Source organism: Kogia breviceps, chromosome 8, assembly GCF_026419965.1.
Source record: "Kogia breviceps isolate mKogBre1 chromosome 8, mKogBre1 haplotype 1, whole genome shotgun sequence".
Lineage (NCBI taxonomy): Eukaryota > Metazoa > Chordata > Mammalia > Artiodactyla > Physeteridae > Kogia > Kogia breviceps.
The window spans coordinates 2,523,667-2,545,658 of record NC_081317.1 but is presented as its reverse complement, the minus strand read 5'-3'; the positions used below and the strand labels follow the sequence as shown (position 1 = coordinate 2,545,658).

At 60.8% G+C, this 21,992-nt stretch overlaps 1 protein-coding gene across 6 annotated transcripts; it reads right to left on the bottom strand.

Annotated features, from left to right (window-relative positions):
* Positions 1-1,964: 1,964 nt before the first annotated feature.
* On the bottom strand, positions 1,965-21,204 carry WDR5 (WD repeat domain 5). 6 transcript variants are annotated; one of them, XM_067040352.1, is made up of 16 exons: positions 20,681-21,154; positions 19,323-19,376; positions 18,363-18,495; positions 16,901-17,076; positions 16,106-16,214; positions 15,824-15,897; positions 15,020-15,109; positions 14,726-14,815; positions 14,509-14,592; positions 10,943-10,998; positions 7,136-7,182; positions 4,888-4,963; positions 4,229-4,262; positions 3,891-3,965; positions 3,278-3,365; positions 1,965-2,356 (listed from the first exon to the last, which is right to left on the bottom strand). In XM_067040352.1, exons 4-16 carry the CDS (start codon positions 16,979-16,981, stop codon positions 2,256-2,258), a joined length of 1,005 nt encoding a protein of 334 aa, XP_066896453.1. In that variant the 5' UTR covers positions 16,982-17,076; positions 18,363-18,495; positions 19,323-19,376; positions 20,681-21,154; the 3' UTR covers positions 1,965-2,255. The 6 variants fall into 6 exon arrangements, with proteins under 6 accessions (XP_066896453.1, XP_066896451.1, XP_066896450.1 ...); XM_067040350.1 differs by lacking the exon at positions 20,681-21,154 and adding an exon at positions 20,066-20,384 and having other exon boundaries at positions 16,901-17,368; XM_067040349.1 differs by lacking the exon at positions 20,681-21,154 and adding an exon at positions 20,066-20,197.
* Positions 21,205-21,992: the final 788 nt, after the last annotated feature.

Below are 21,992 nucleotides of genomic sequence, written 5' to 3'. Positions count from 1 at the left end.
CAGTACTGGGGTAATGCTTTTGGAGAATTATCTTTTAGAGATACCATGAATTCATTGCTTAAGTTATAAAACATTGGGGATTTATACTAAAATAACCAGGGAGGGTTGCCTGAAACAAGATGTTAAAAGTTTTTGAAGTTGGATGATAGAACACAGGGATTTTCTCCACTTTTATATACGTTCAAAATGTTCCACAGTAAAGTTTCTGTTTTTAATATAATAGAAGATATTCCCCACAGTGTTAGTGTTAAGAGGCATCTGGGTGACTTATCTTTGCCTCTTTTTTTTCTACTGTTGATAATTAGCACAAATAAATAATCGTCATAGTAAGAAAACGGCATTTTTTAATGACCAAGACCCTTCCGCTGGCGCACGTGGCACTGCAGAGCCTGCGCAGCAAAGCAGCACCGCCTCGGGGCCCGCCTCCCACCCCGGAAGCCGCCGCACGGAAAGAAAGGCAAACAGTTCTCGCGGGGACACAGTTACAAGACAGGAAATTCTTTATTTTCAAAAAGAGAATGCATTTTTACATAAATCTACAACAGAGGGTTCAAATGTAGAAAAAATAAACTATATTCAAGGACACGGCACTCTGCACGCATGCCCCTCCCCCCGGGGCGAGTCTGACACCGGAACCAACAAAACCCAAAGAACCTCAAGGTCTGGGAAATCCCGAGACCAGGCCTCCGCCACCGACGCGGGGCCTCAGCGTCCCCCGTGCGGACACTGCAGACACGGGGGTCCTCTCACCGGAGCAGCTCGCTCCTACGACAGCCAGTGTCCGCACGACTTCTTCCCACATGGTGGGCGGGGTGGGGGGGACGGGGGGGAGGCTCGTTTCCAGACAGCGGTGCCACCGTCCTGTCTGGGCCGCAGCGGCCGCTGGGGGGTGGGCTGCCGCTCCCCCATCTGCAGGGACCCCCGGAGCCCAAGCACTGGCCCCGGCGCCCGGCACCAGGCAGGGGACGCGCCTCCCCAGCAAAGTCTCGGGGCCGCAGGCGGGATCGGAACCCCAGGGTGGCCTGGCTGCAGGGAGGGGTCCCCGCGGACGGCAGCGGCTCTGCGACAACACTGCCCTGCAGCCCGGCGCGCCCCACACCCCACTCCCGCCGGCAGGAAGAGGCCCCTGAGCCAGCGAGCAGAGCCGCTGGGTGGGCGAGGAGGGCGGATGACAGCAGACACCCAGCTCCCTGCGAGGGGCCGGCTCCCAAGCCCGTGGGTCCCGCGGTTGGCGGCGGGGGCGGGCACCAGCCTGCGCGCCCCAGACCCGGGCCGCCCGCACCCCCGCCCTCGCCAGCGTCCGCCACGGTCCACAGGACGACCTCGCAGGGTCCCCGGCGCCATCCCAACTAGGCCTCCCGCCTCCTCCCCGCGGCCCCACAGCTGCACGCCATTAGCCCGCGGGGACGGCTGACTCGCCCTCTGCGGCCCCGGACCCCGCGTGGACAAGGAAAGTGGGCACATCAGTCGGGGGACCTGTCTCGTGAGAAAAATCCTTTCAACCTCTTGCCAACGGTGAGACTTTTCCTAGAAGAGCCACGTGGAGGAAAGCTTTGCGTGAGAACTCGGCGGCCACACGCGCATACGGCCCTACCTTCGTTACAGCCCGAGGCGCTGCCTGTCGCGAGACCACCCGTGGGACAAGCGGAAGCCCTGAGTGTGGTCGCCACGGCAACAGCACAGGGGCGACGACCCCAAAACACAGAAGGCTTTTTACCCGGACATGGGCGCACACCGCCCTGCGCGTCCCAGAAAGCCTCCAGACACGCGGCTGCTGCTCCAGGCCGGACAGAGTCTCCAGAGCATCTGCTGAGCACGGGCAGCGGCTGCCCCCGAGGTCGCGCGGGCCGGGCCGGCGGCCACGAGCCGTGGCAGCAACACAGCCGTGGCCACAGCGCTGGCGCCGGGTAATACAATCGCATAAACGCTACAGAACAGTTACTGGAAAAACACACAACTCGTGGTAAATTGAACTTCACCTTTTTGTAATAAAAAATTAAAAATTTCTGTTGACTCTCTTTGAACACAATACAGACTAGGAACTCTTCCCCAACGGTGAGAGAGGAATTGGCGAGAAACTTCACCAGCAACTTCTAGAACCCTCCAGTGGGAGACACGCCCCAGCCAAGTCGTCTCCAGAGGTGGCTCAGGCCCAGGCGCCTCCGGTCCCCGGGCCTGGACCACGGGAGCCCCTCCGAGAGCCGCGCCCTCGCCAATCCGGGTGGGCTTCCCGACAGCCCCTCCGCGCGGTGGGCCTAGCAGTCACTCTTCCAGAGCTTGATTGTCTTGTCGTTCTCCAGGGCGGCCGAAGCGATGATGTTCTCGGTCGGGTGACAGGCCGTCGAGATGACGACGTCTGGAAACGGACAGCCGACAACGGTTCCTGGGCCCCGCCCGCGGCGCACTCAGCACGCAGAGCCCGGGGCCGGAGCGGGGAGACAGCGGGGGCAACCCAGCCCAGAACCCAGCCTGGAGGCTGGGGCGCCACACGGGCGGGGGGCACAGCTGGGGGGCTGCTGTCGGTCTCACGGTGTCAACACTGCGCCCTCTGCACCTGGACCAGAGCCGGGGCTGCCCCCCTCCACCAGCGCTGGGCCCCAGGACGCCCCGAGGGGCCAACTCTGCGAGTCCACCAGGGCGGGGACGGCAGATCCCGCGAGCTGCCACTTGGGGTCGGTCAGGTTAATGCGTTTGTAGCTTTCGAATAAGATGAACCCCAGAATTTTCCCTCTGGCCTGAGTGGCTTCAAGTGAGCCTCTGAGCGTCCTGCCCGCACAGCAGGCCGGGGATGGAAGCCGAAGGCCGCTGCCGGCCTCCAGGGTCCGGAGCTGCCTTCTCAGGGAAGAGGGTGGCACTCTGACCTGATTCTCAAAGGGCTCAACGCCACTGTGCACTGAGCACGGGGGAAGAGCAACGGCCTGCAGGGAAGAGCCCCGGAGAGCAGCCGGAGCAGCCGGAGTGGACGGCGGGTCCCCGCCCCCTGCACCATCTCCACGCGGGACAGGCCACAGGCTGCTCCTGAGAGGCCACAGCGCCCGCGTGGACTTGGGGCCGGGCAGCCCGGACGACAGGAGGGGGTTAAAGGCTGTGGCCTCAGCCCGCGGGAGCCAGGACCAGACCACCCTGCCGAAAGCAGCCCCCAAACGGACAGCGTCCCCCAGTCACCTGCGCGAGAGGAGAGGAGGCGGAGCAGGCAGCCCAAGGTGCCCACACGCGCCGGGCCGGGTTTCCCGGGGCACCAGGCGCGGGAGGGCGGCGGCACAGATGCCGAGCTCACCTGTGTGGCCCTGAAGCTTCTGTACAATCTCCTTGGTCTGCAGGTTCCAGATGTAGACCAGGTTGTCCTCCGAGCCCGACACAATCCACTGGTTGCAGACGAGGGGGGAGAAAGCGGGGTCGGGGCGCACATGTGGACGGACGGCACCCTGCACCCCACGGCACGCCCGCCCCCGCGGGGGCCCAGAGCCCCTGCCCTCCTCCCGTGCAGAGGCTGACGCACGGCCCGCCACGCGCCTCGAGGCGCCTCTGGGACAGAAGCTGGTTTCTCAGCTCCATTGCCGCCACGTTTGACACCTGCCCTCGGTCGCAGCTCGGCTGCTTGCCACCATAAGCTCCTTAGTCTGGGCCTGAGGGTTGGGCGAGGGCTGCCCGCAAGGGACCTGAACCCACCGGGGACCGGCTCCCAGGAGCCTCAGGGTGACCACGGAGCCTGTGGGCCCCACGCAGCCGGGACAGGACATCCCCACACAAGTGAGGGTCACCAGCACTTTGCGTGGCGTGACTTCACTTTGGTTAAAACACAGGGAATTCCTATTCGTTCTGTGGGTGAGAGTACAAGGCCCGTCTCCAGAAGGGGCCGGGAGCAGCTCCTGGGCTGGGAGACGACTTACCTTCCCTCCAGTGACGGAGAAATTAGCAAATATGCAATACTTCTCATTCTTGTGGCCCGTGTATGTCTTCAGGCACTGAAACGGCCAGGGGACGTCTGCTCAGTCACGACCACCCCGCGTCCCAGGTGATGGCCCCGTCCCAGCATCTTACAGCCACCTGGACGTCTCTGGAGAGCACCGTGACCCCCACCGCACAACCCGCCCAGGTCAAGCTTTAACCCGAGTCGTCCGTCAGGCAACGTGCACCAAACCGACGCGACAGAGTCACTCTCTGGGCCCCTCTGGCCACAGCCCAGGACCCCGCATGACCCCTCCACGAGCCCAGGCCCGCCGCTCACCTTGCCTTTGCTGTAGTCCCAGAGCTTCAGCGTGCTGCAAGGCAGAGGGGGCGGGTGGGTCTGTGCACTCGCCCGCGGCCGCCCCGCCCCCTCCGGAAGCAGGTGCCCCGCACGGTGTCCAGGTACCATGAGGACACACGAGCGGAGTGTGGCACCTCCAGGCATTTGTGGGTCAAAGACACTTTTCTAAAGGAAGCGACTCAGTGTCCCTAGGCCAGTAAGGGGTCCTCGCTGCTGCCAGAAAGGGACAGGAGAAGCCCCGTCCAGGGCAGTCCTTCCCCCTCCCATGGGGGCTGACCCTGCAAGCCCACCTGAGGGCAGCCCACGGTGCACAGGAGGCCGAGCGCCAACCACCTCCTGGGAGGGCAGCCGGCGGCCGGTGGCATCTGCCCGGAGGCTTGTCGGGGAGAAGCAGGGTGCCCGGGCAGAGCGGGGAGCACCTCGAGGCCACGCGCCCCCCGCCGCCTCGGACAGGACGGGCCACGGCGGCCACGGAGCCGACAACCGGAGACCCGGCCCCCGCACAGACGGGCCCTCCCAGCGCGGCACCCGCGTCCGGAGCCCGGCCCCAGCGGGATGAACCGTCTTTCGCGCTGGCAGTCTGGCCCCGGGGGGCGACGGGCCTGGCCGCACGCCACGCCGGAGACGGAAGCACTTACTTGTCCAAGGTCGCGGCCAGGATGTACTTGCCATTCGGAGAAAACTTCACAAACGACACGGGGGGGTTGTCATCGTCTGCACGGGGCACAGAGACGGCTGCCAGCGGGGCACCGGCCCCGCCGGGAAGGGGGCTCCCTCGCCGCCACCCAGAGAGGCCGCCGCCACCCGTGCTGACACCGCCCCTCGCGGGCGTCCCCCGGGGCCGGCCACCTCCCTCACCCACTGCTCGTGCCAGCGCGAGAGCCGGTGCTCCCAGTGACCCCGTGACACTGGGGCTTCGGGAGCGAAGGCCCTGCGGCCAGTCGGCCTCGGGACGGCCTTCCTCACAGGAGGGAGTTTGCAAACACCCAGCTAAACCGAGAAGCTACCCCCCGGAGAACACAGTGGCTCGGGCGGGCGCTCTCCGGTTGCATGGCTACGGCGGAAGGCGTGTAATTTCTCCCTGGAAAGCACCCTGGCGATATCACAGCGCACCCCTGCTCCTGAAACTTGGGGTCAGCGCACACGCCCCGGGGTGCCCTGGGAAGGCGGGTCAGAGACCCCGCCACCCTCTCAGCCGCTGGCACGGGAGCACGCGCCCAGCAGGCGCTGGGGCTCCGTGACGGCCCCACGCCTCCTCAGGAGGAGTGTGCCCCTGCTTGAGCGAGGAGAGCCCTGGGTGCGCGCCCCGGCGGGGGGCCGGCGTGGCCACGTGTCCCGAGCGCCAGGCGGAGCAGCACGCGCGTCACCACCTCGGGAGGCCCAGGCCTGCCCCCCGCGCACCGCGGACCTCTGCTCCCTCCGACTGCTCCCAGACCCTGAAAATGCCGAGAAGCAGGCGAGGGCCACCCGGTCGCCGGGCCACACGGAAGGCCGCCCCACCCCCCGCCAGCTCGGATGACGGGAGGCAATGCCCAGAGGTCTAACCAGGCTCCGACGGCAAAGCACAGCGGGGCTGGCCCGTCAACGGCCCGAGGTTCTAACGCCCTAGACCCGAGGTCAGAACGGGACCCCGCTCCCCACCACCCCTCCCAGCCCGACCCCGGACCACTGGCCGCTGCGGCTGTCAACCTCTCTAGCCTCGGCTTCCCGCCCGGCTGCAGGGACTGCCCGCGCTCGGCTGTCTGGGCACGAGGACACTTCCCGCCGGGCAGAGGCCACCCAGGCCTCGGCGGGATGCCACGGTCGGGGGAAGGACGCGCGTCCGAAGGGTGGCCCCCCCCTTGCAGAGCAGGAAAACCACAGAGGCCGCTGTGTCCCTCCCCAGTCCTCCTGCTGAAGCCCTAGCCCGGCACCTCGGAGACAGCGCCCTGGAGGCGGGCTCAGTTAAAATAAGGCGGGGCGCAGGGGGCGTCCCCGTCAGAGCAGGAGGTGGGGACAGCAGGAGCCCACGCAGCGGACGACCACGCGAGCACGGGCCGAGCAGGCCAAGGAGCGGCCTTGGGAGAAGCGACCCGGCCCTGACCCTCCGGCCTCCAGGGAGTGGCGACGGGTCTCTGCTATTGAAGCCACACAGCCCGCGGTGTCCTGTCACGGTGGCCACAGCGCACTCTCACAGCCACGCCTGTTCCCAGCACAGCCGGGGCAGGAGGCCCAGGTAGGTGCTCCGCCCTGGGGCCCTGCCTGCTCAACGCAACACTGCAAAGCCCTTCCCCGAGTCAGTGACCCGACCCCTCCAGGGCTCCATCCCTCCCGTTGCCTTCCCAGGCCGAGGCCACCCTCTGGCCACACCCCCCCCACGCCCAGCAGCACCAGCTGCTGCCCAGACCACGCTGTCCTTCCACTCCGTGCCGCCCTCCCCTCCTCCCCAAGGCACAGCCCAGCCACACGTGCAGAGACCTCGGGGACCCTTGCCCACTTCCCCGCCCCCCACCTCTGCACCCCCAGCAGACAGGGCTCACTGAAGGCAGGGGCTCGACCCCATCCGCTCAAGGAATGACCCAGCCGGAGGGTCCCCAAGGCCGGGGAGGAAGACAACGTTCTGCTGAGCGCGGGCAGAGTCCGAGGGTCTCACGGGTCCTTCAGAGGACACCGCCGGGCAGCGCCACACAAGGCCAGAAGGCAGAGCCAATCAAGAAGGAGTGGATGGGAGACGGAACCGGTCAGGAGAGGAGGAGCCCTCCCAGAGGGAGCAGGTCCAGTGGGGAGAAAGGGAGGCTTCCAGAGAACCACAGGCGGAGGGTAGGAAGCGTGGGAGAAGCCGCCACGGCCAACACGGCAGACCGTCCCTTGGGACACGGCCCCCCTGCAAGAGCGGGCAGTACTCACCGATCAGCGTCTTCAGGCACTGGCCCGAGGCGGTGTCCCAGATCCGGCTGCAAAGCAACGAGCACAGCAGGTGACTACAAGCGGCTTCCTACGATCCACGGCTCTCAGCGCAGATGTCTCAGGACCAATCCACAGCCAGTCCTATCTCGCTTTTCCAGTCATCGTTCACAACCACTCCCTTGAGTCCCGGGGACCAGAATAGGTGCGGCAGGTGCAGACTGCACGTGTGCGCTCACGCTGCCTTCACCATGGAGCCGCGTGCTCAGCGCGACAGGTGGGTCAGCCAAGGAGGGAACGACTGGCCCTCTCCACACACACCCACGGCCGCGAGGCCCACAGCCCGACCTGCATCCCTGCGGGGCTCCCCACGCGAAAACACGCCAAGCACACGGTCCCCGGGGCAGAGTGCTTTTTATAAAAACAGGATATCGTTGGCACTTTTCTGGACGTCCTCTAGTTCAGGAGCAAGAGAACCCACTCAGAGAGCCGCCGTTCCCCAACGGGACACACCAGGTACCCCGCCACTGCAGTCTCAGCGTTTCTGTGATCTCTGCCAACACAACATCCTGTTTTGGGAACCACGGCGGCGTATTCGTGCGGACGCTTCTGGAGCACAGATGCCCAGCGATGGGGGCGGGCGCTGGGTCGGGGGCGTGCGGGTTTTACAGGTAACGGGAATGCAGGGGTTATTGCCCAAGCGTTCACTGTCCCACCTGCAGCCCTTCTGAGCCAATCCCACCCTGGGGGCCGCGGTAACTGTGTCTCAGGTTTTAACACCCAGAAACAGCACCCCTCCCCATCACTGTTAGTTTTCTTAATTCTACTGGCAGAGAACTCAGTCTACGCCTCTCTAAGAATTTTAAATTCATTTTATCTAGCTGGAGGGGTTCTAAACCGAACCACTTACAGCGTATCAGCCCAGGAAACGGGCGCTCCCCACCACCAGGATGAGGACGCGTCTGGCCCCCCGTCCCTCCCTCTTTGCTTTGTGTCCCTCTAGTCACGTTTTACCATTGCCTGCAGACAGGCCTTGCTCTCTCGTTAATCACATTCTAAGTACCCCAGTGCTTGTGACTCTTACGGGGGAACTTCTTCTCATCCACTAACTGGCAGCTCCCAGGACAGCGAAAAACTGTCAACGTGCAAACAGTGACCCCACCAAATGCTTGTCCATGTTCTGCAACCAGCAGGCGGGGTGGCTCAGAGCCTGGGTTCCAGAGCCCGAGGCGTGCTCCGGACCCTGGCTCTGTCGCTGACCAGCTGGGGGACGGTGGGCTGGGGCTTATCCCCGCCTCAGCTTCCCAAATGAGGATCGCGGACGGCGACCACCCAGTACCCACCCGAGTCACGGGACGGTTACGCGGCTTAAATGAGTCCCTATTTGTAAAGTACAAAAACGTGATTTTTAACTTTTAAAAAACATACAAATGTACCACCTACAAAGAGATAAGTCTCTATCCAGTTTTCACACAACTACTTTATCTTCTTACCATGTTAGCTAGAAATTCCAAGTAGCACCAAATGTTGAAGGAGACGGGCATGACTTCTGCCCGATTTCAGCAGAAATGGATTTCGCACGTCACCACTGGTTACAAACGTGGTTACTAAGTTTCTGTTAAACAGTCTGTGACGTGGGCCTATTTTGCTGGAGTTTTTATTAGGAATGGCAGCTGGATTTTATCAGGCGCCTACCTGACTTATACCGGTAAGAAATTATACGGATCTTTGCCTCCAATTTCTTGGTGTAATTATTAGATTTTCCATTTCCTATTGGTTGGTACATTACTACAATCGTCTCATGACTCAAAAACCCACTTGGTCACGAAATACTGTTTTCCCACACACTGTGGACTCAGTTTGTAACATGTTCCTGGGGACTGTGACCTCAAGATTCACTAGTGAAGTGTCCTCCGTGGCTGTCTTTTTGGGGACTAGCAATCAAGCTGGGGAGTCAGGTCATGCTGGACCCGGAAATGAACCAGGGGCTCCCCATCTTGTCCTGTGGTCCAGTTCCAACAGCCTTAGAAGTTTCTGCGATTTAGCTCAATTCCAGTGTAAAGTCATAGGGCCCATATAGTTTTCAGACCTTTAATCACTTTTTCCAATCTCTGCCATGCTGACCCCCTTCCTCAATCTAGGAAGGTACGAGTTACTCCCCGTCTAAACATCCTGCTCAGCGGTGGGCCAGGCTCCCTCCGGCTCGCCCCTCATCCCCCCGAAACCGCTTTTCCAGCCCCTTTTTATATTTTATTTTGTGGCCAGGCCTTGCGCCTTGGATATCAGCTTCCCAACCAGGGACTGAACCCGGGCCACAGCAGCGGAAGCGCGGAGTCCTAACCACTGGACCGCCAGGGAATTCCCATCCCCTCTCTGATTTAGTCTTGTGCTTTTTTGCTCTTTTTCCTTACTCAGGCTTATAAAGGCTAACCACTTTATTGGCCTTATTAAGAATACAGCTTATTTAAATTTTCCTGTCATTTTCACCTTTCTCCACCTTTTAACTTTACAACTTTCCTCTCCTCTTACTTTTTTTGGCATGTTTTTTTTCCTCCTAATTTCTTTAGAAGGCTTTTAGAGGCAGTCCACGAGCAATTCTGAGAATGTGCCACACGCTTAAGAAAACTAGCATTTCTGTTCACAGGACACACTTTGCTCCTCACAGGTAGCAAATACACAGCCTGTGGCATCATTGAGCCCCGCTAAGTCCCAAGCCCCCTGCTGTCAAAGCCAAAGCCGCAGGCGGAACTCGCTCACAGACATTTCAGCTCCCTGCATCTCTAGTCTCTCCGAGGCAGCTTTGCGCTGCCGTGGGGCCTGGGGCCTGAGCCTTCGCAGCCTTCCCACCGGCTCTACTGGTTCATTCCCGTCACCGTCCCCCAGGCTGACTCTGTCTCTGCTTCCCATCTGCCCGACCCCACTTGCCCACCCTTCTTTTCCGAGCCTTGACTCATCGCTCTGTCTTAGGTGTGTTTCTTGAAAACAACAAGAGTCAGAAGGGCTTTTAACCCAAACCTGACAGCCCCACCACGGTAGCGCCCAGTAAGTACCCTGAGCTCCGTTTCGTCCACGGTATTTTTACACGTTATGACTTATGTTACCTGAGTTTCTCTATTTCATTTTCGCTAAACGTAGACACATTTCTAGCCACACCGTCTTTCCCCCGCGGAGCCGGCAAGTCCTCGGGCCATCGGTGCGGCCGGTGGCTGCTGCCGACCCCTCCCCTCCCCAGGTTCCCCTCCCCGGTAGCCAGGTGAGCTGTGACGCGCAGCCCTCCAGCCCAGTTACCTCCTGATGCTTTATACCCACGTGTGCCGAGTTCCGCATCTTCCCTCGTGTCTCTTGAAGAATCCAGAAGGCGCTTACACTACTAGCGCCAAGGCCAAGAGCATGATCCGCTTACACGGGATGCTCTGCAGGAGACAGTGCCCCCCCCACCCTTCCTCCTCACCCTCCGTGACGGCGCCTGTTTTCATCCGCCTGTTCAGGACCCTGACGGCCCCGACAGGACCCTCTCAGGTGTTCACGTCGGTGCACCTTTCTTCCACCTCCCCACCAGCACCACGAGCTTGGGACGCACACCCTTCCGGGTCCACGGGGAGCCACGTCCAGGATAGCAGCGCCTCCCCGTGTCTCTGGCTGGGGCCTCGCCGCTGACAGGAGCCCCACTCCCCCGGCCACACTCACTGCCCCCCCGCCCACCCGAGCCCCTCGAGGCAGAGGCTTCCGCCGGACGCCCAGAGGCACAACAGTGCAAGGGGAGGCCGTTAAACGCTTGCTAACTCAACGAAGTAAAGCTCTTTCACTTACCAGAGACCATCGTAGCTACTTGAAACTATCAAGGATCCATCACGATTAAAATGAACCTGAGGATGAAGGAGCGGGAGAGGGAAAAGAAACTTACTCTCAGAGCATCAACACAGACTGCGTCTCACCTGGACGGCCTTCTGTTCACCGACCCCCGACAAAGGGACACACACCCTGCTGCGTTCTGAGCGAGCTTTAAATTCTGATTTCCCAAGGAGTCTAACGTAGACCACAAGCAATGTGGATAAAACGGTCATTTTTATCTGGCGTCTCAAGCAACCGTCAGTTTGTTTCACGACGGAAGACTGAACCGTAGAAAGAAAACAAACCCTGAAACACGTCTTGAGTATTTAAATCACTTACTACAAAACCCACCACTGAAGAGTAACACACTCGACCAACCCAGACCTGCTGGCTCCGTGGAGAGGCCCCGCTGCCCAGAGTGTGTCTGTGGACCCGCACGGCCGTGGGGGCAGCAGGACCAGGGCTTCCCCGACTTCCATCGAACGAGGCAGAGAAGTCAGGAGAAAGATGCCCACTTATTCAGAAACTCTGGGGCTTTCCCACCCGCGTAATCCTGCCTGCTGAGCACCCCCCGAATCACAAGACGGCCGGGTTACTGCTCCGAGGGCCTGGACACCAACCCCTGGGACACTCGAGCTTTGCAGACAGGGCAGGAACAAGATCCAGGCTGCTCCAGACTCTGTGCCTGGGAAGAGGTGCGATGTCCAGGTCAGGTGCCGGGCCCAGAAGCCGACCTGTGACATTTCCACACCAGTTATTTTGTCTGAACGCCTAACTCTGCCCACTACAGAGACAGGCGAGATACACCTTCTGATAAAGAAAGGCAGCGTGCGCAGGCCCCTCCTCGGAAGTGCTTTGCCTCTGGGTTTGTCCTCCTCCTTTTTCCAGCTGAGTCTCAATGTATACAGAAGGGATCGCAACGTCAGAAGTTAGAGTCCGTCATAAATTCCCGTCGTTTTCATTTGAGTCCTGGGCAGGAAAAGCCTTTTACAACACCCCCCGCCCCACTGGAACGCCCTCTCTCCTGTGACGTGGGATGCCTGTGCCTTGGGGGCTCGCGCCCCGGGGCAACCTCTCGGGACCAGCGTCTGGTCCCACACCACTGACACACGGGGCACACGCCCCTTTGCCAGGGGCCGTCCCGTGTAGCAGCTCCCCCGCCCTTGACTCACGAGATGCCAGCAGCATCTGGCTGTTGACAACCTAAACGTCTCCACACGGTGCCTGGCGTCCCCAAGGGACAAACCCATGTGTAGCAGAAGCACCTGGAGGGCTTGTGAAAGCCCAGTGCTGGGCCCTGAGAAGCTGCGCGTCTCGCACGTTCCCAGCAGAGGCTGGTCGGGGGACCACGCTTGGGGAACCACTGTCCAGACCGTCAAGGGGCCCGTGATGGAGCCACGTGTGCCGTTTAAACTTCGTAGCCACTGCAGCAGGCAAGTAACAGGTGAAACAAACCGAACGGGTTTTTACTTCACCCAACATACCTGAGATGCTATTTCAACACGTAACCAACACTGAAAGTTGTAAACGTGACACTCTGTTCTCCCCGTCGCACGGGATCTCCAGAAGCTGGAAGCCCGCGTATGGCCCAGCCCTGCGCGCCTCAGCCTGCGGTACCGCCACGCGGCCGGCGTGGCCCGTGAAGAGCCGCTGCCACTGTCCTCGCCCTGCTCCCCCCGCAGTGCGGACGGCGCCCCCCCCACCCGCCCTGCCGGAGCCGCGCACCCGTCAGCCGCCCGAAGCCGTTTTCCCTGAAACTCACAGCAGCGGATCTCATCACGCTCATCCCCCTGAACCTGCAGACTATGATCTGACCGCAGCCCCTTCGCTGGGTGACGACGAGCTGACACGGGGCCCCGAAGCCTGCCCCGCCAGGGCCGCGCTCCGCTCTGTTCCAGCCACGTCCAGAGGGCACGGCCGGCACACGCGGGCAGACCAGCACGCGGGTGTGAGGGGCAAGACGGCCAGAAAGTCCGCGCTAACCAGAAGGAAGGGGGGGCGAGACAGACCCCACTGGGGCTACCAAGTCTCAACTCAGACGGACAGCCACTGAGCTCTCTGGAGGGGACACCTGCAGGCGCACCGAGGAGGGGGAGAGTGGGCCAGTGAGGCAAACGCACAGGCCAGCAGCTGCGGAGACGGGGCGGGATGGATGAAGGGGACAGCAGGGACTTCAGGAAAGCACTGACACGGGGCAGCCCAGGCAGGGGGACAGCAGCTGGACTCAAGGGGGCGGAAGACCGCAGGAAGCCCGCGCGCCCCGAGGGCTCTGATCCAGGCCTGGCCTCGCAAAGGCTGACCGCTCGCAGACCCGGTGCTCCCCCGACACCGGCCCGCGGGCGCTGTGGCACAAGCGTGCAAGGCTGTTCAACAGACGTGCACTGCACGTCTCTCCGTCAAGCGCAAGTCACAAGCCAGCGTCCGTGGGGGGACGACAGAGTGTCGACCCCCTGCAGGTACAGAGCCGGCAGGTGTCTGAGACCTTGCCGCGGTGGGCAAGCCGGTGCAGGATGCCGCTGTCCCGTAGCGCCACCGCCATCCAACAAGCGGGGTGGGCTGGAAAACACATACGCTTAGAAAACCAAAACACCCAGACAGTAGCTGCCAGCTGTGCTCAGTTGCCTCTGAGGATGGGAGCTCAGAAGACTGACTTGATACGCGCTACGTTGCCTCTTGCCTTTTTAAAAATAAGCACACGGTACTTTTGTAAGAAGCAAAGACTTTAAAGCTCCTACCGTCGTTGGCGATCAGAGCCCCACCCCTGACCACTGCAACACAGACAGAACTCTTTCGACTCACGGCCCTCACTCTGACTGTCTCCTGGTCACTTCACACGTGCCCATTTGCGGCCTGTCTGGAAGCCAGCTCGGCTCAGACCAGGACCCCAGCGCGGAGGACAGAGGAGCGACGGCACAGACTCGCGAGGGCCCAAGAGCCCAGACGGCAGGGGCGCCAAGCCCGCAGCCGCAGGCACCGGCCGTGACGCAGGGCCAGCACTGCGCCAGGCAGCTTCGACCAGCACACGTTATGCGTCCCCCAAGGGGTCAGGGCTCTGCCCACGGCCTCCGCTGGACAAAGGCCTTCCAAGGCTGAAGCCACTTAAAGTCACTCACCTCCACAATTCTAGAACCTGAGGAGGACCACCTGCTCGGTAACAGCGAACAAACTGTTTATACGTGATCCCTTCCACTTTTCAAACGGCCAACTTGGCTAAGAAACCACTTCAGGCTCTTTGCTGACAAAGAAATACTTTGGCCCTTTGTAAATGGAGCCGTTTATGACACGCGTGCAGTTTCCCCCCTGCCTGTGCGGCTCGCTCGCGGGGCCCCGCCTTCCCACCGCCTCACCCACGACTGCGCCTCCCGGACCCCTCTGCCCACCCACGCTCCACGCAACACCACGCTGCCCCCGCCTGTTCTGTAAGCCTCCGCGCAGGGACGCCTCCCCGCCCGGCCTTCCATGGGCACGGGACCCCGAGCGCAGTCTCCGCTCACGGCCCTGCTGTCGGGCGAGCGCCGCGAACTGGCTGGGCGGGGGGCACTCACGGCTGAGACGGGGTCCGAGTGCGCGGGCAAGGTCTTGAGGCACTTCCCCGTCTTCACGTCCCATATCCTCACGCTTTCGTCAAACTGGAGACAGAGGGGCAGGTGGCAGTGGTTCTCCGGGGGGACGGAGGGGACGGACACGCTGGCCCCCGAGCCCCCAGAGCAGCCCAGGACGGCCCCACTCTCACCCCCGGCCCTGGGGAGGCCCCAAACTCACAGAGCCCGAGACGATGAGGTTGGACTGGGGGTTGAAGTTACAGCAAAAGACGTAATTGCTGTGTCCCTTCAGGGTTTTCAGACACTTTCCCTGAGAGGAAGTAGTGTGAGACCGAGTCACGCCCAGTGGTTATTTCTTTAAATATCGGCCGTCAGGCTAAACCCATCAGCACCTGACCCAGCACAGCTGTAAAGCCCCTCTGACGACAAGCACGGCTGCTCCCCAAACGCAGTCCCACCCCAAGCCCCTTCCCCAAACACGTACGCTCCCCAAGGAGGGGCCCGTGCGGCTTACCGAGCTCACGTCCCATATCTTCAGGGTTTTGTCATCTGAGGCAGAAACAAGGAGGTTAGAATCTGAGGACCAGGCCACATCAGATATTCCCTGGGGGAGGAAACACACAGTCACTACCTCGGCAAAATGGGATTAGGCCAGCAAAAGTCACATCCTCACCGTCCGACTGAACATACTAAGCAAGTCACTCTCTCTAGTTCGTGCTGACCATATGGACTGAACCTGCAGGCCGGGCCCAGAAGCCTGTTCTCCGTGGCTCTGCCAGGCCTCAGAGTTGGGCAGAAACTCATCTGGGGAGGTCAAAACTATTTGCTTGAAAAACAAGAGGCGGACTTCCCTGGTGGCGCAGTGGCTGAGAATCCGCCTGCCAACGCAGGAGACATGGGTTCGAGCCCTGGTCTGGGAAGATCCCACATGCCGCGGAGCGGCTGAGCCCGTGCGCCACAACTACTGAGCCTCAGAGCCACAACTACTGAGCCTCAGAGCCACAACTACTGAAGCCGACGCACCCAGAGCCCGTGCTCTGCAACAGGAGAAGCCACCACGATTAGAAGCCTGCACACCGCAACAAAGAGTAGCTTTGTAGCTAGCTTTGTAGCTCCCGCTCTTTCTCAACTAGAGAAAGCCCCTTCACAGCTGTGAAAACCCAATGCAGCCAAAAATTAATTAATTAATTATTTTAAAAAACCAAGAGGCAAGTTAACTATCCCAAAAAAATGGGGGCAGGGAGGTTAACCTGACAAGCCCGGGAGATGGGCCCCAACCCACGTCCAGCAGCAACTTCGGCCCAGGGTTGAGACCTACCAGCTTGTGACCAGAGATGGTTTTCTCAAATTTCCCATCGTATGCTCCCCAAATCTTAATGAGTTTATCTGCAGCTGAAAAAAAAGGAATGAAAAGAAACCAAGCTCTCCAGTCATCCAGGGGCCAAAATCTGGGCTGCCCACAACACAGGCCTCCCCTAGGGAGCCACGGTCCTCGGCACCCACCCCCAGACCTGCCCCCCGGCCCGGGCCCGTCCCTTCAGAGTCCCAACCGGCACAGGAGCATCAAGGGGACACGCAGGGAAGCCCCAGGGGCACCTACACGAACTCGCCAGCCACTCCCCATTCGGGCTGAACTTCACAGAGGACACGGCTTTCGTGTGGCCGGCCAGGGTGAACTTCAGAGCATAGTTTGGTTTAACGGGCGTGGGCTGTTGAAGAGACAGTACTAGTCAGTGGAAGAGTAACCGCCACTGTCCAAACCCCCCGATCGCCAGCGTGGAGCTGGCGCCCAGGCCGAATCTCACGCTCACACCTACCCTGTGACGGCGCTTCCCAGAGCCCTCGTCCACCGCGGTGCACCCACCTAAACCCGGGCTCCGCACGTCCCCTCGCTAGCCCTGCCTCTCCTGAAGCCCCCGTCTCCCAGGCCGCCCTCCAGGCAGTCCCCTGCCAGTGCAGCTGGAACCTCCAGCAGCCCCAGCCCTGCTTCGGCAGCCCACCCCCCCGAGGTCAGGCTCCCCGAAGCACACCTGAAGGCCTGCACCCTTGGTGAGAGGCCCTCCTGGGATCTACAGGAGGGGTTTGCACACCGCCCTCCGCAGGGAACTGTGCGGGCCAGGGGCGAGGTGCTGAACAAGAGGCGTTTCCCGGGTGTCACACAGACTCTTACGATCAAGACCAAGGACGTGTACTGCTGGTGAAGCCCCCTCCCCAGGTGACAGGCTGGGAATCTCCAACACGGCCCACAATCAGCACTGGTTGGGAATGTGGTTTGGAGTGAAAACTGGCAATATTTAAGTGGGGGGGGGGGTACAGAGTTCCGGGCTTGAAATATTTCCGAGGGTCTCCCAGCCTTCGTGCCCTGGCGGTTCCCCAGGAGCCCTCAGGGACGTGCCTTGCTCTGCGTGGCCGATGACGACGGGGTGGGCTGTGCTCGGGCGGCCTCGGCCTCGGGCTTCTTCTCCTCGGTTGCCATGGCTCTGCAGCCCACCAGGCAGGGCGACGCGGGTGGAGAGTTCACAGCTCCGAGTGGAGGACGCACAGTGCCAAGGGCTGTCTGCTAATCCAAACCTACAGTGGGGCACCGAGGCCAACAGACAAACCACACTTCAAAAATTAATTTCCAGGAAAAAGAATTTTAAAAATCTGACCACCTCACTGAGCCCTGTAGCGCGTGCCGTTCCAAACGACGCATCCTCTGCACGTAACTCCTCGCTAGTCCTTTGCAGGTACTGTGCTGCTCTTGTCCCTTCTGTGATCAGAGTCCAAGACCCACCTTCAGGGGTGCTTCCTATTTTGTTACCCGCATGTCTGAAATGCAGCACAGTCCAGGCAGACAAAACGTAATTCTCTTCAAAGAGCCCTTGATGCATTTAAAAAAAAAAAAAAAAAAATCAACCAAACACTTCTCGTCAGGAAACAAACACGCCAAATTACAGGAGACTGAGCTACAGGGTGCAGAAGTTTGGGAACTCATCCAAATCCTTAAATGCATCCCAAGTGATGCAAAAGTGCTACCAGCCACGTTTGAAAACACAAGAGCAGGCCCCAGTGGCCCACACCTCCCGGGGACTCCAAGGTCGCCACGTGTAGGCTGCAGGCACAAAGCTGCTTCCAAAACGCTAACAGCCGAGAGGCTCTCCGTCCCTGGTGAAGCAACGACAAGACACAGCCAGAAAGCACAGACTGGAGCCAGCCCTGCCTGCTGGAGTCACCAGCGCTGGCCTTCCTAGAAGCAACCTAAAGTACGCAAGGACGCTCTGCAAGCAAACTCACTGCAGAGGAGGGAAAGAGACTGCAGCGCAATTAGGTTTCGGCATGAAAACGGGAACCCCTCAAATGCTGCATGGTGAGACTGGTTTTCTCTATCACAGGAATAGACTCTGCGACTTGGACACGTGGCACAAAAGCACACCAGGTGGCTCTGAAACAAGGGAAGGCTCCTTTCCAGAGGAGAGCCACCAAGACATCCTGCAAGCATCACTGGCCAGCCAACTCCCGGAAGCTGGCACCACCGTTAATCCAACGCATTCACACCTTGTAAAGTCTAGCTCGGCACTTAAAACTGGAAGCTTGCATGGGCTCCTCGTGGCACCAAGGCGGAACGGAAACCATCAAAAAGAGCACATCCCGAAGTCTTCATCCAAGAGGAGGGGAGCGAAATCACAATGCAACACAGCTGTGCAGAGCACCCATGAGGCCACAGCTGGTTACCTGCAGCAAGGATCCCGGCCCAGGAATGGATCCGGCAGCACTCAAAGCCCGAGCAGTAGGGTGGGGGAGGGGGGGGCAGGTCAATAAAGCTGCTGGGGGGCAAAGTGCTAGCACAAAGCTGGTGCTCAGGAAACATTGCCTACCTGGTGATTATCTTTAGCGCAAGCAGGCCGTGCCAATTAACCCAAGTGCTGCCTTCCCCTGGGTGGGCTGGACAAATCGGGGGAAAGGAGCCAAGGACGAGAGCTGGATGGTCTGTTTCACAGAACCTAGCATCTGAGAAAGGCAGACCACAACTAGGGCTGAGAGGAGGGAAGCCCGGGGCCCGTCCAACCTAAACACCAGTGGGAAATGAAGAGGCTCCATCTGGGGTGGAAAAGGCAGCCCAGAGGCCTGAGCAGCTCCTTCTAGAGTAAAAATCAAGACCCACCAGGAGGTGTGGTGTGACTCAGGCAAACTTGCTGCCCTCAGGTGAGGAGCAGGGAATACATACGATAGGTGGTCTTACAGAAAAGGTGCCCAACCCCTCCCAGCTCAACCCCTGCCCAACACTTCGGCCAGCAAAACATTAACCCACAAAACATCAACACAAAAATTCAACAGGGTTTCCCTGGTGGTTGGGAGTCCACCTGCCAATGCAGGGGACGCGGGTTTGTGCCCCGGTCCGGGAAGATCCCAACATGCCGCGGAGCGGCTGGGCCCGCGAGCCGTGGCCGCTGAGCCTGCGCGTTCGGAGCCTGTGCCCCGCGACGGGAGAGGCCACAACAGTGAGAGGCCCGCGTACCGAAAAAAAAAAAAAAAAAAAAATCAGCAAACTTTTAGAAATAAAATTCCTCGACTCAACGTCTGGAGCCGGCCTTCAAATCACTTGCTACCTGCTCCCTCTTGGCACCTAGGTGAGCCACACCACCCATGGCTGAGCGTCCGAACTTCTTCGGAGTGCTCTCCCGGACTGCCGGTAAAATGCAAATTACTAGGCTCCACCCCAGAGACTGGGCCCCTGGGTGCGGTAAGACGGACGGTAACGAGGCCCACTGAGAGCGTGGGAACCCGGCTCTCCGCACCCCACCTGGGTTCTCAGACACGCGGGCGTTCTGGCTTACCTCTCCGCCTCCTACGGGGCTGGGCCAACCTCAGCGGCAGTGTCGACAGCGGACCTGGGCGGGTAGAAACGGGGTGAGAGGGCTACCAGGGAGCACCTTCCACATCCCCCAAAATGGCTCTCGCAGGCCAGACTAGAAAGGGTCTGAGACTCCACAGCAAGAGCGTGGTGGTCTCTCCCTTCATGCCGGCAGCCCCGCACCCCTGGGGCCCCAGGCTCGCGCGGGGGGAGATGGGGCCTAGCTGCCCTCGGCTGGGGGTGAGCAGCAGGTTAGGGTGAGGGCGCCTCTGCAGCAGAGAAGAGCAGACAGCGCGCCACATCCAGGCACTGGATGGCTCGGTGGCTCAGAGGTCTTTCTCTGGAGGTAAAGGGGGGACGCACGCCGGCTGCAGGACGAAGTCGCAGTCCCGGGGCCGGGGGCTTGTCACCTGACCGCTGGGGGCGGGAGAAGCCGGGGGTCCCCGGGGCTCGGCGGCCCGTGCGGGTCCGTTTGGGGCGAGTTCGGGTCAGGGGAGGGAGCGGCCGGGGCCCGGTCGCTCGGCAACGAGGAGGGGCGCAGAGCGAGCGCCCGGAGGCGAGGCGGCGGGCACGGGGCTTCTGCGCCGGGAGGCCCGGCGGGGTTGAACCGGCGCCGGGCCGGGCCCGCCGGAACACGTGCGGCGGAGGGCGGCGCGGGGGGAGCCAGCGTAGGCCCCGGTCCCGCGCCCCCGGGGCGTGCCTGCCGGCCGGGCGGTCCCCACTTACCTGCCGGGCGGCTGTGGGACGGAGGCAGGCGCTCAAGCCTTCGCGTCGGCCGCCGCCTGGGCGGGAGCCGGGCCGAGCTCAACTAGGCGGTGCGGGGAGCAACAGTGCGCGTGCGCGCGCGCGCGGGGTGGGCGCTGCCGGGGCGGGGCAAACGTATAAAGCCGGCCTCTCGGAGGGCAGCTACGGGGAGCGGAGAGGAGCAGAACGCCTCGGCCCGTCTCAACGCCTTAAAGGGACAGTGTGCTGCCCGTGCCTCCTGCTTACAGGCGTTAACCCCAAAGGTAGCCGGTTCCGGCCCTTCTCCTCCACTTTCTGAAAACTGAAGTAGGAAGAAGATACCTACAGGAAATGCTCATGTGCCCCTCGATTGTTCACATCCTGAGCTCGCCCTGCAGCAGCGCCCAGGGAGGAGAGAGCACCCCGCCCCCGAGATTCGCGGGGCGGCGGGGCCCTAACGTTTCTCCTGGGCTGGGGCACCTGTGCGGTCGCGTCCCTCCGTCGTCGCGCACTCTGGGGAGCGGCGGCTACCGCGTCCAGACCGTCCGAGCGGCCCCGGCGGTGTCTCCGCGTGGCGTCTCCATTAATTTCGGGACGCCCCCGTACAGGGGCCCTTACCTTCCAAGTTTGAAGCGAAGAACCTGAGCTCCAGAAGGTTCAGAACCCGGGCTCTGGGAGCTGCGTGCCCCGCAGTGTGCTCACCAGCTCTCCCGCAAGGCCGGCGGCCGGGTTATTCGGGTCTCCCCGATCCCTCCGTGCAGAGGGCCCGCGGGGCGCACCTGCTCCCTCCTGAGCCCCCAGCGCGGAGATGCGAACTGTCACTGCGTGCGGGCTGCTCTGCTGTCTGCAGGGTGATGGCCCAGACGGGTATTATCACCTCCAGTTACAAGTGGGGCAGGGGAGGCCCGGAGAGGAGAGCTCAGGGGCACAAGGAGAACCCGGAGCCGGCGTCCTGGCCCCAAAGCCTGCGCATTCTCACCCCACTGCCCTACTTCTGCTACCCACATAGGTCTTAGAGTCGTGGATGTTCTCCGCAGCCCCATTCAGGCCCGTGGGTAGAATAACATGCAGTCTCTTATTTCACAACTAAAATTGGGAACACCAAATATGACACAGGAACCCGTGCAAACAAAAGGACAGAGCGTTTTAAATGGAAATGCCCAGGGAAAATGAGTTGTATGGTTGTCATAGATACAGGAGCCACGATTGACAAGCCGGCTGGAGTGCCCCTCCCAAGAAGGATGGGGGGGGGGGGGACAAAGTCCCAGTCTGGCCCCGCCTGGCCGGATGTGGATCTCTGTGCCCTGGAGCCCTAGTCATCTTGGGCCAGGTGCCCTGGAGCATGAGGCCTTGACTCCCAAGGTAACAAAATCAGCTCCGGATGAAGAAGGGCGTCTGCATCCACCTGGCTGCCTGGGCTGGAAACAGAGCCCATTACGTAGACCCCTCCCTCACCTCTCAGCTCTTATAGCCGTCCTCTTCCCTCCCTCCAACCCTATCCCAGTCCCACCTCCCAGCTGGCCTCTTCCAAACCTCTCCAAAGCACTGTCAGAAGAATTTATAAAACCCCAGGTCTGAAAAGCCATTATCAAAAAATCTAGAAACAATAAATGCTGGAGAGGGTGTGGAGAAAAGGGAACCCTCCTACACTGTTGGTGGGAATGTAAACTGATACAGCCACTATGGAGAACAGTATGGAGGTTCCTTAAAAAACTACAAATAGAACTACCATACGACCCAGCAATCCCACTACTGGGCATATACCCTGAGAAAACCATAATTCAAAAAGAGTCCTGTACCACAATGTTCATTGCAGCTCTATTTACATTACCCAGGACATGGAAGTAACCTAAGTGTCCATCATCGGATGAATGGATAAAGATGTGGCACATATATACAATGGAATATTACTCAGCCATAAAAAGAAATG

Bases quoted from the DNA above. Each gene is read 5' to 3' on its own strand.
- WDR5 (XM_067040353.1), bottom strand. From the start codon at position 16,981: ATGGCAACCGAGGAGAAGAAGCCCGAGGCCGAGGCCGCCCGAGCACAG. The intron at 15,898-16,105 runs GTAGGTGCCCCT...CTTTTTTTTCAG, and splicing joins GGAGTGGCTGGCGAGTTCGT to CTGCAGATAAACTCATTAAG. The intron at 4,263-4,887 runs GTAAGTGCTTCC...TCTGCCTTGCAG, and splicing joins CTGGCCGCGACCTTGGACAA to CACGCTGAAGCTCTGGGACT.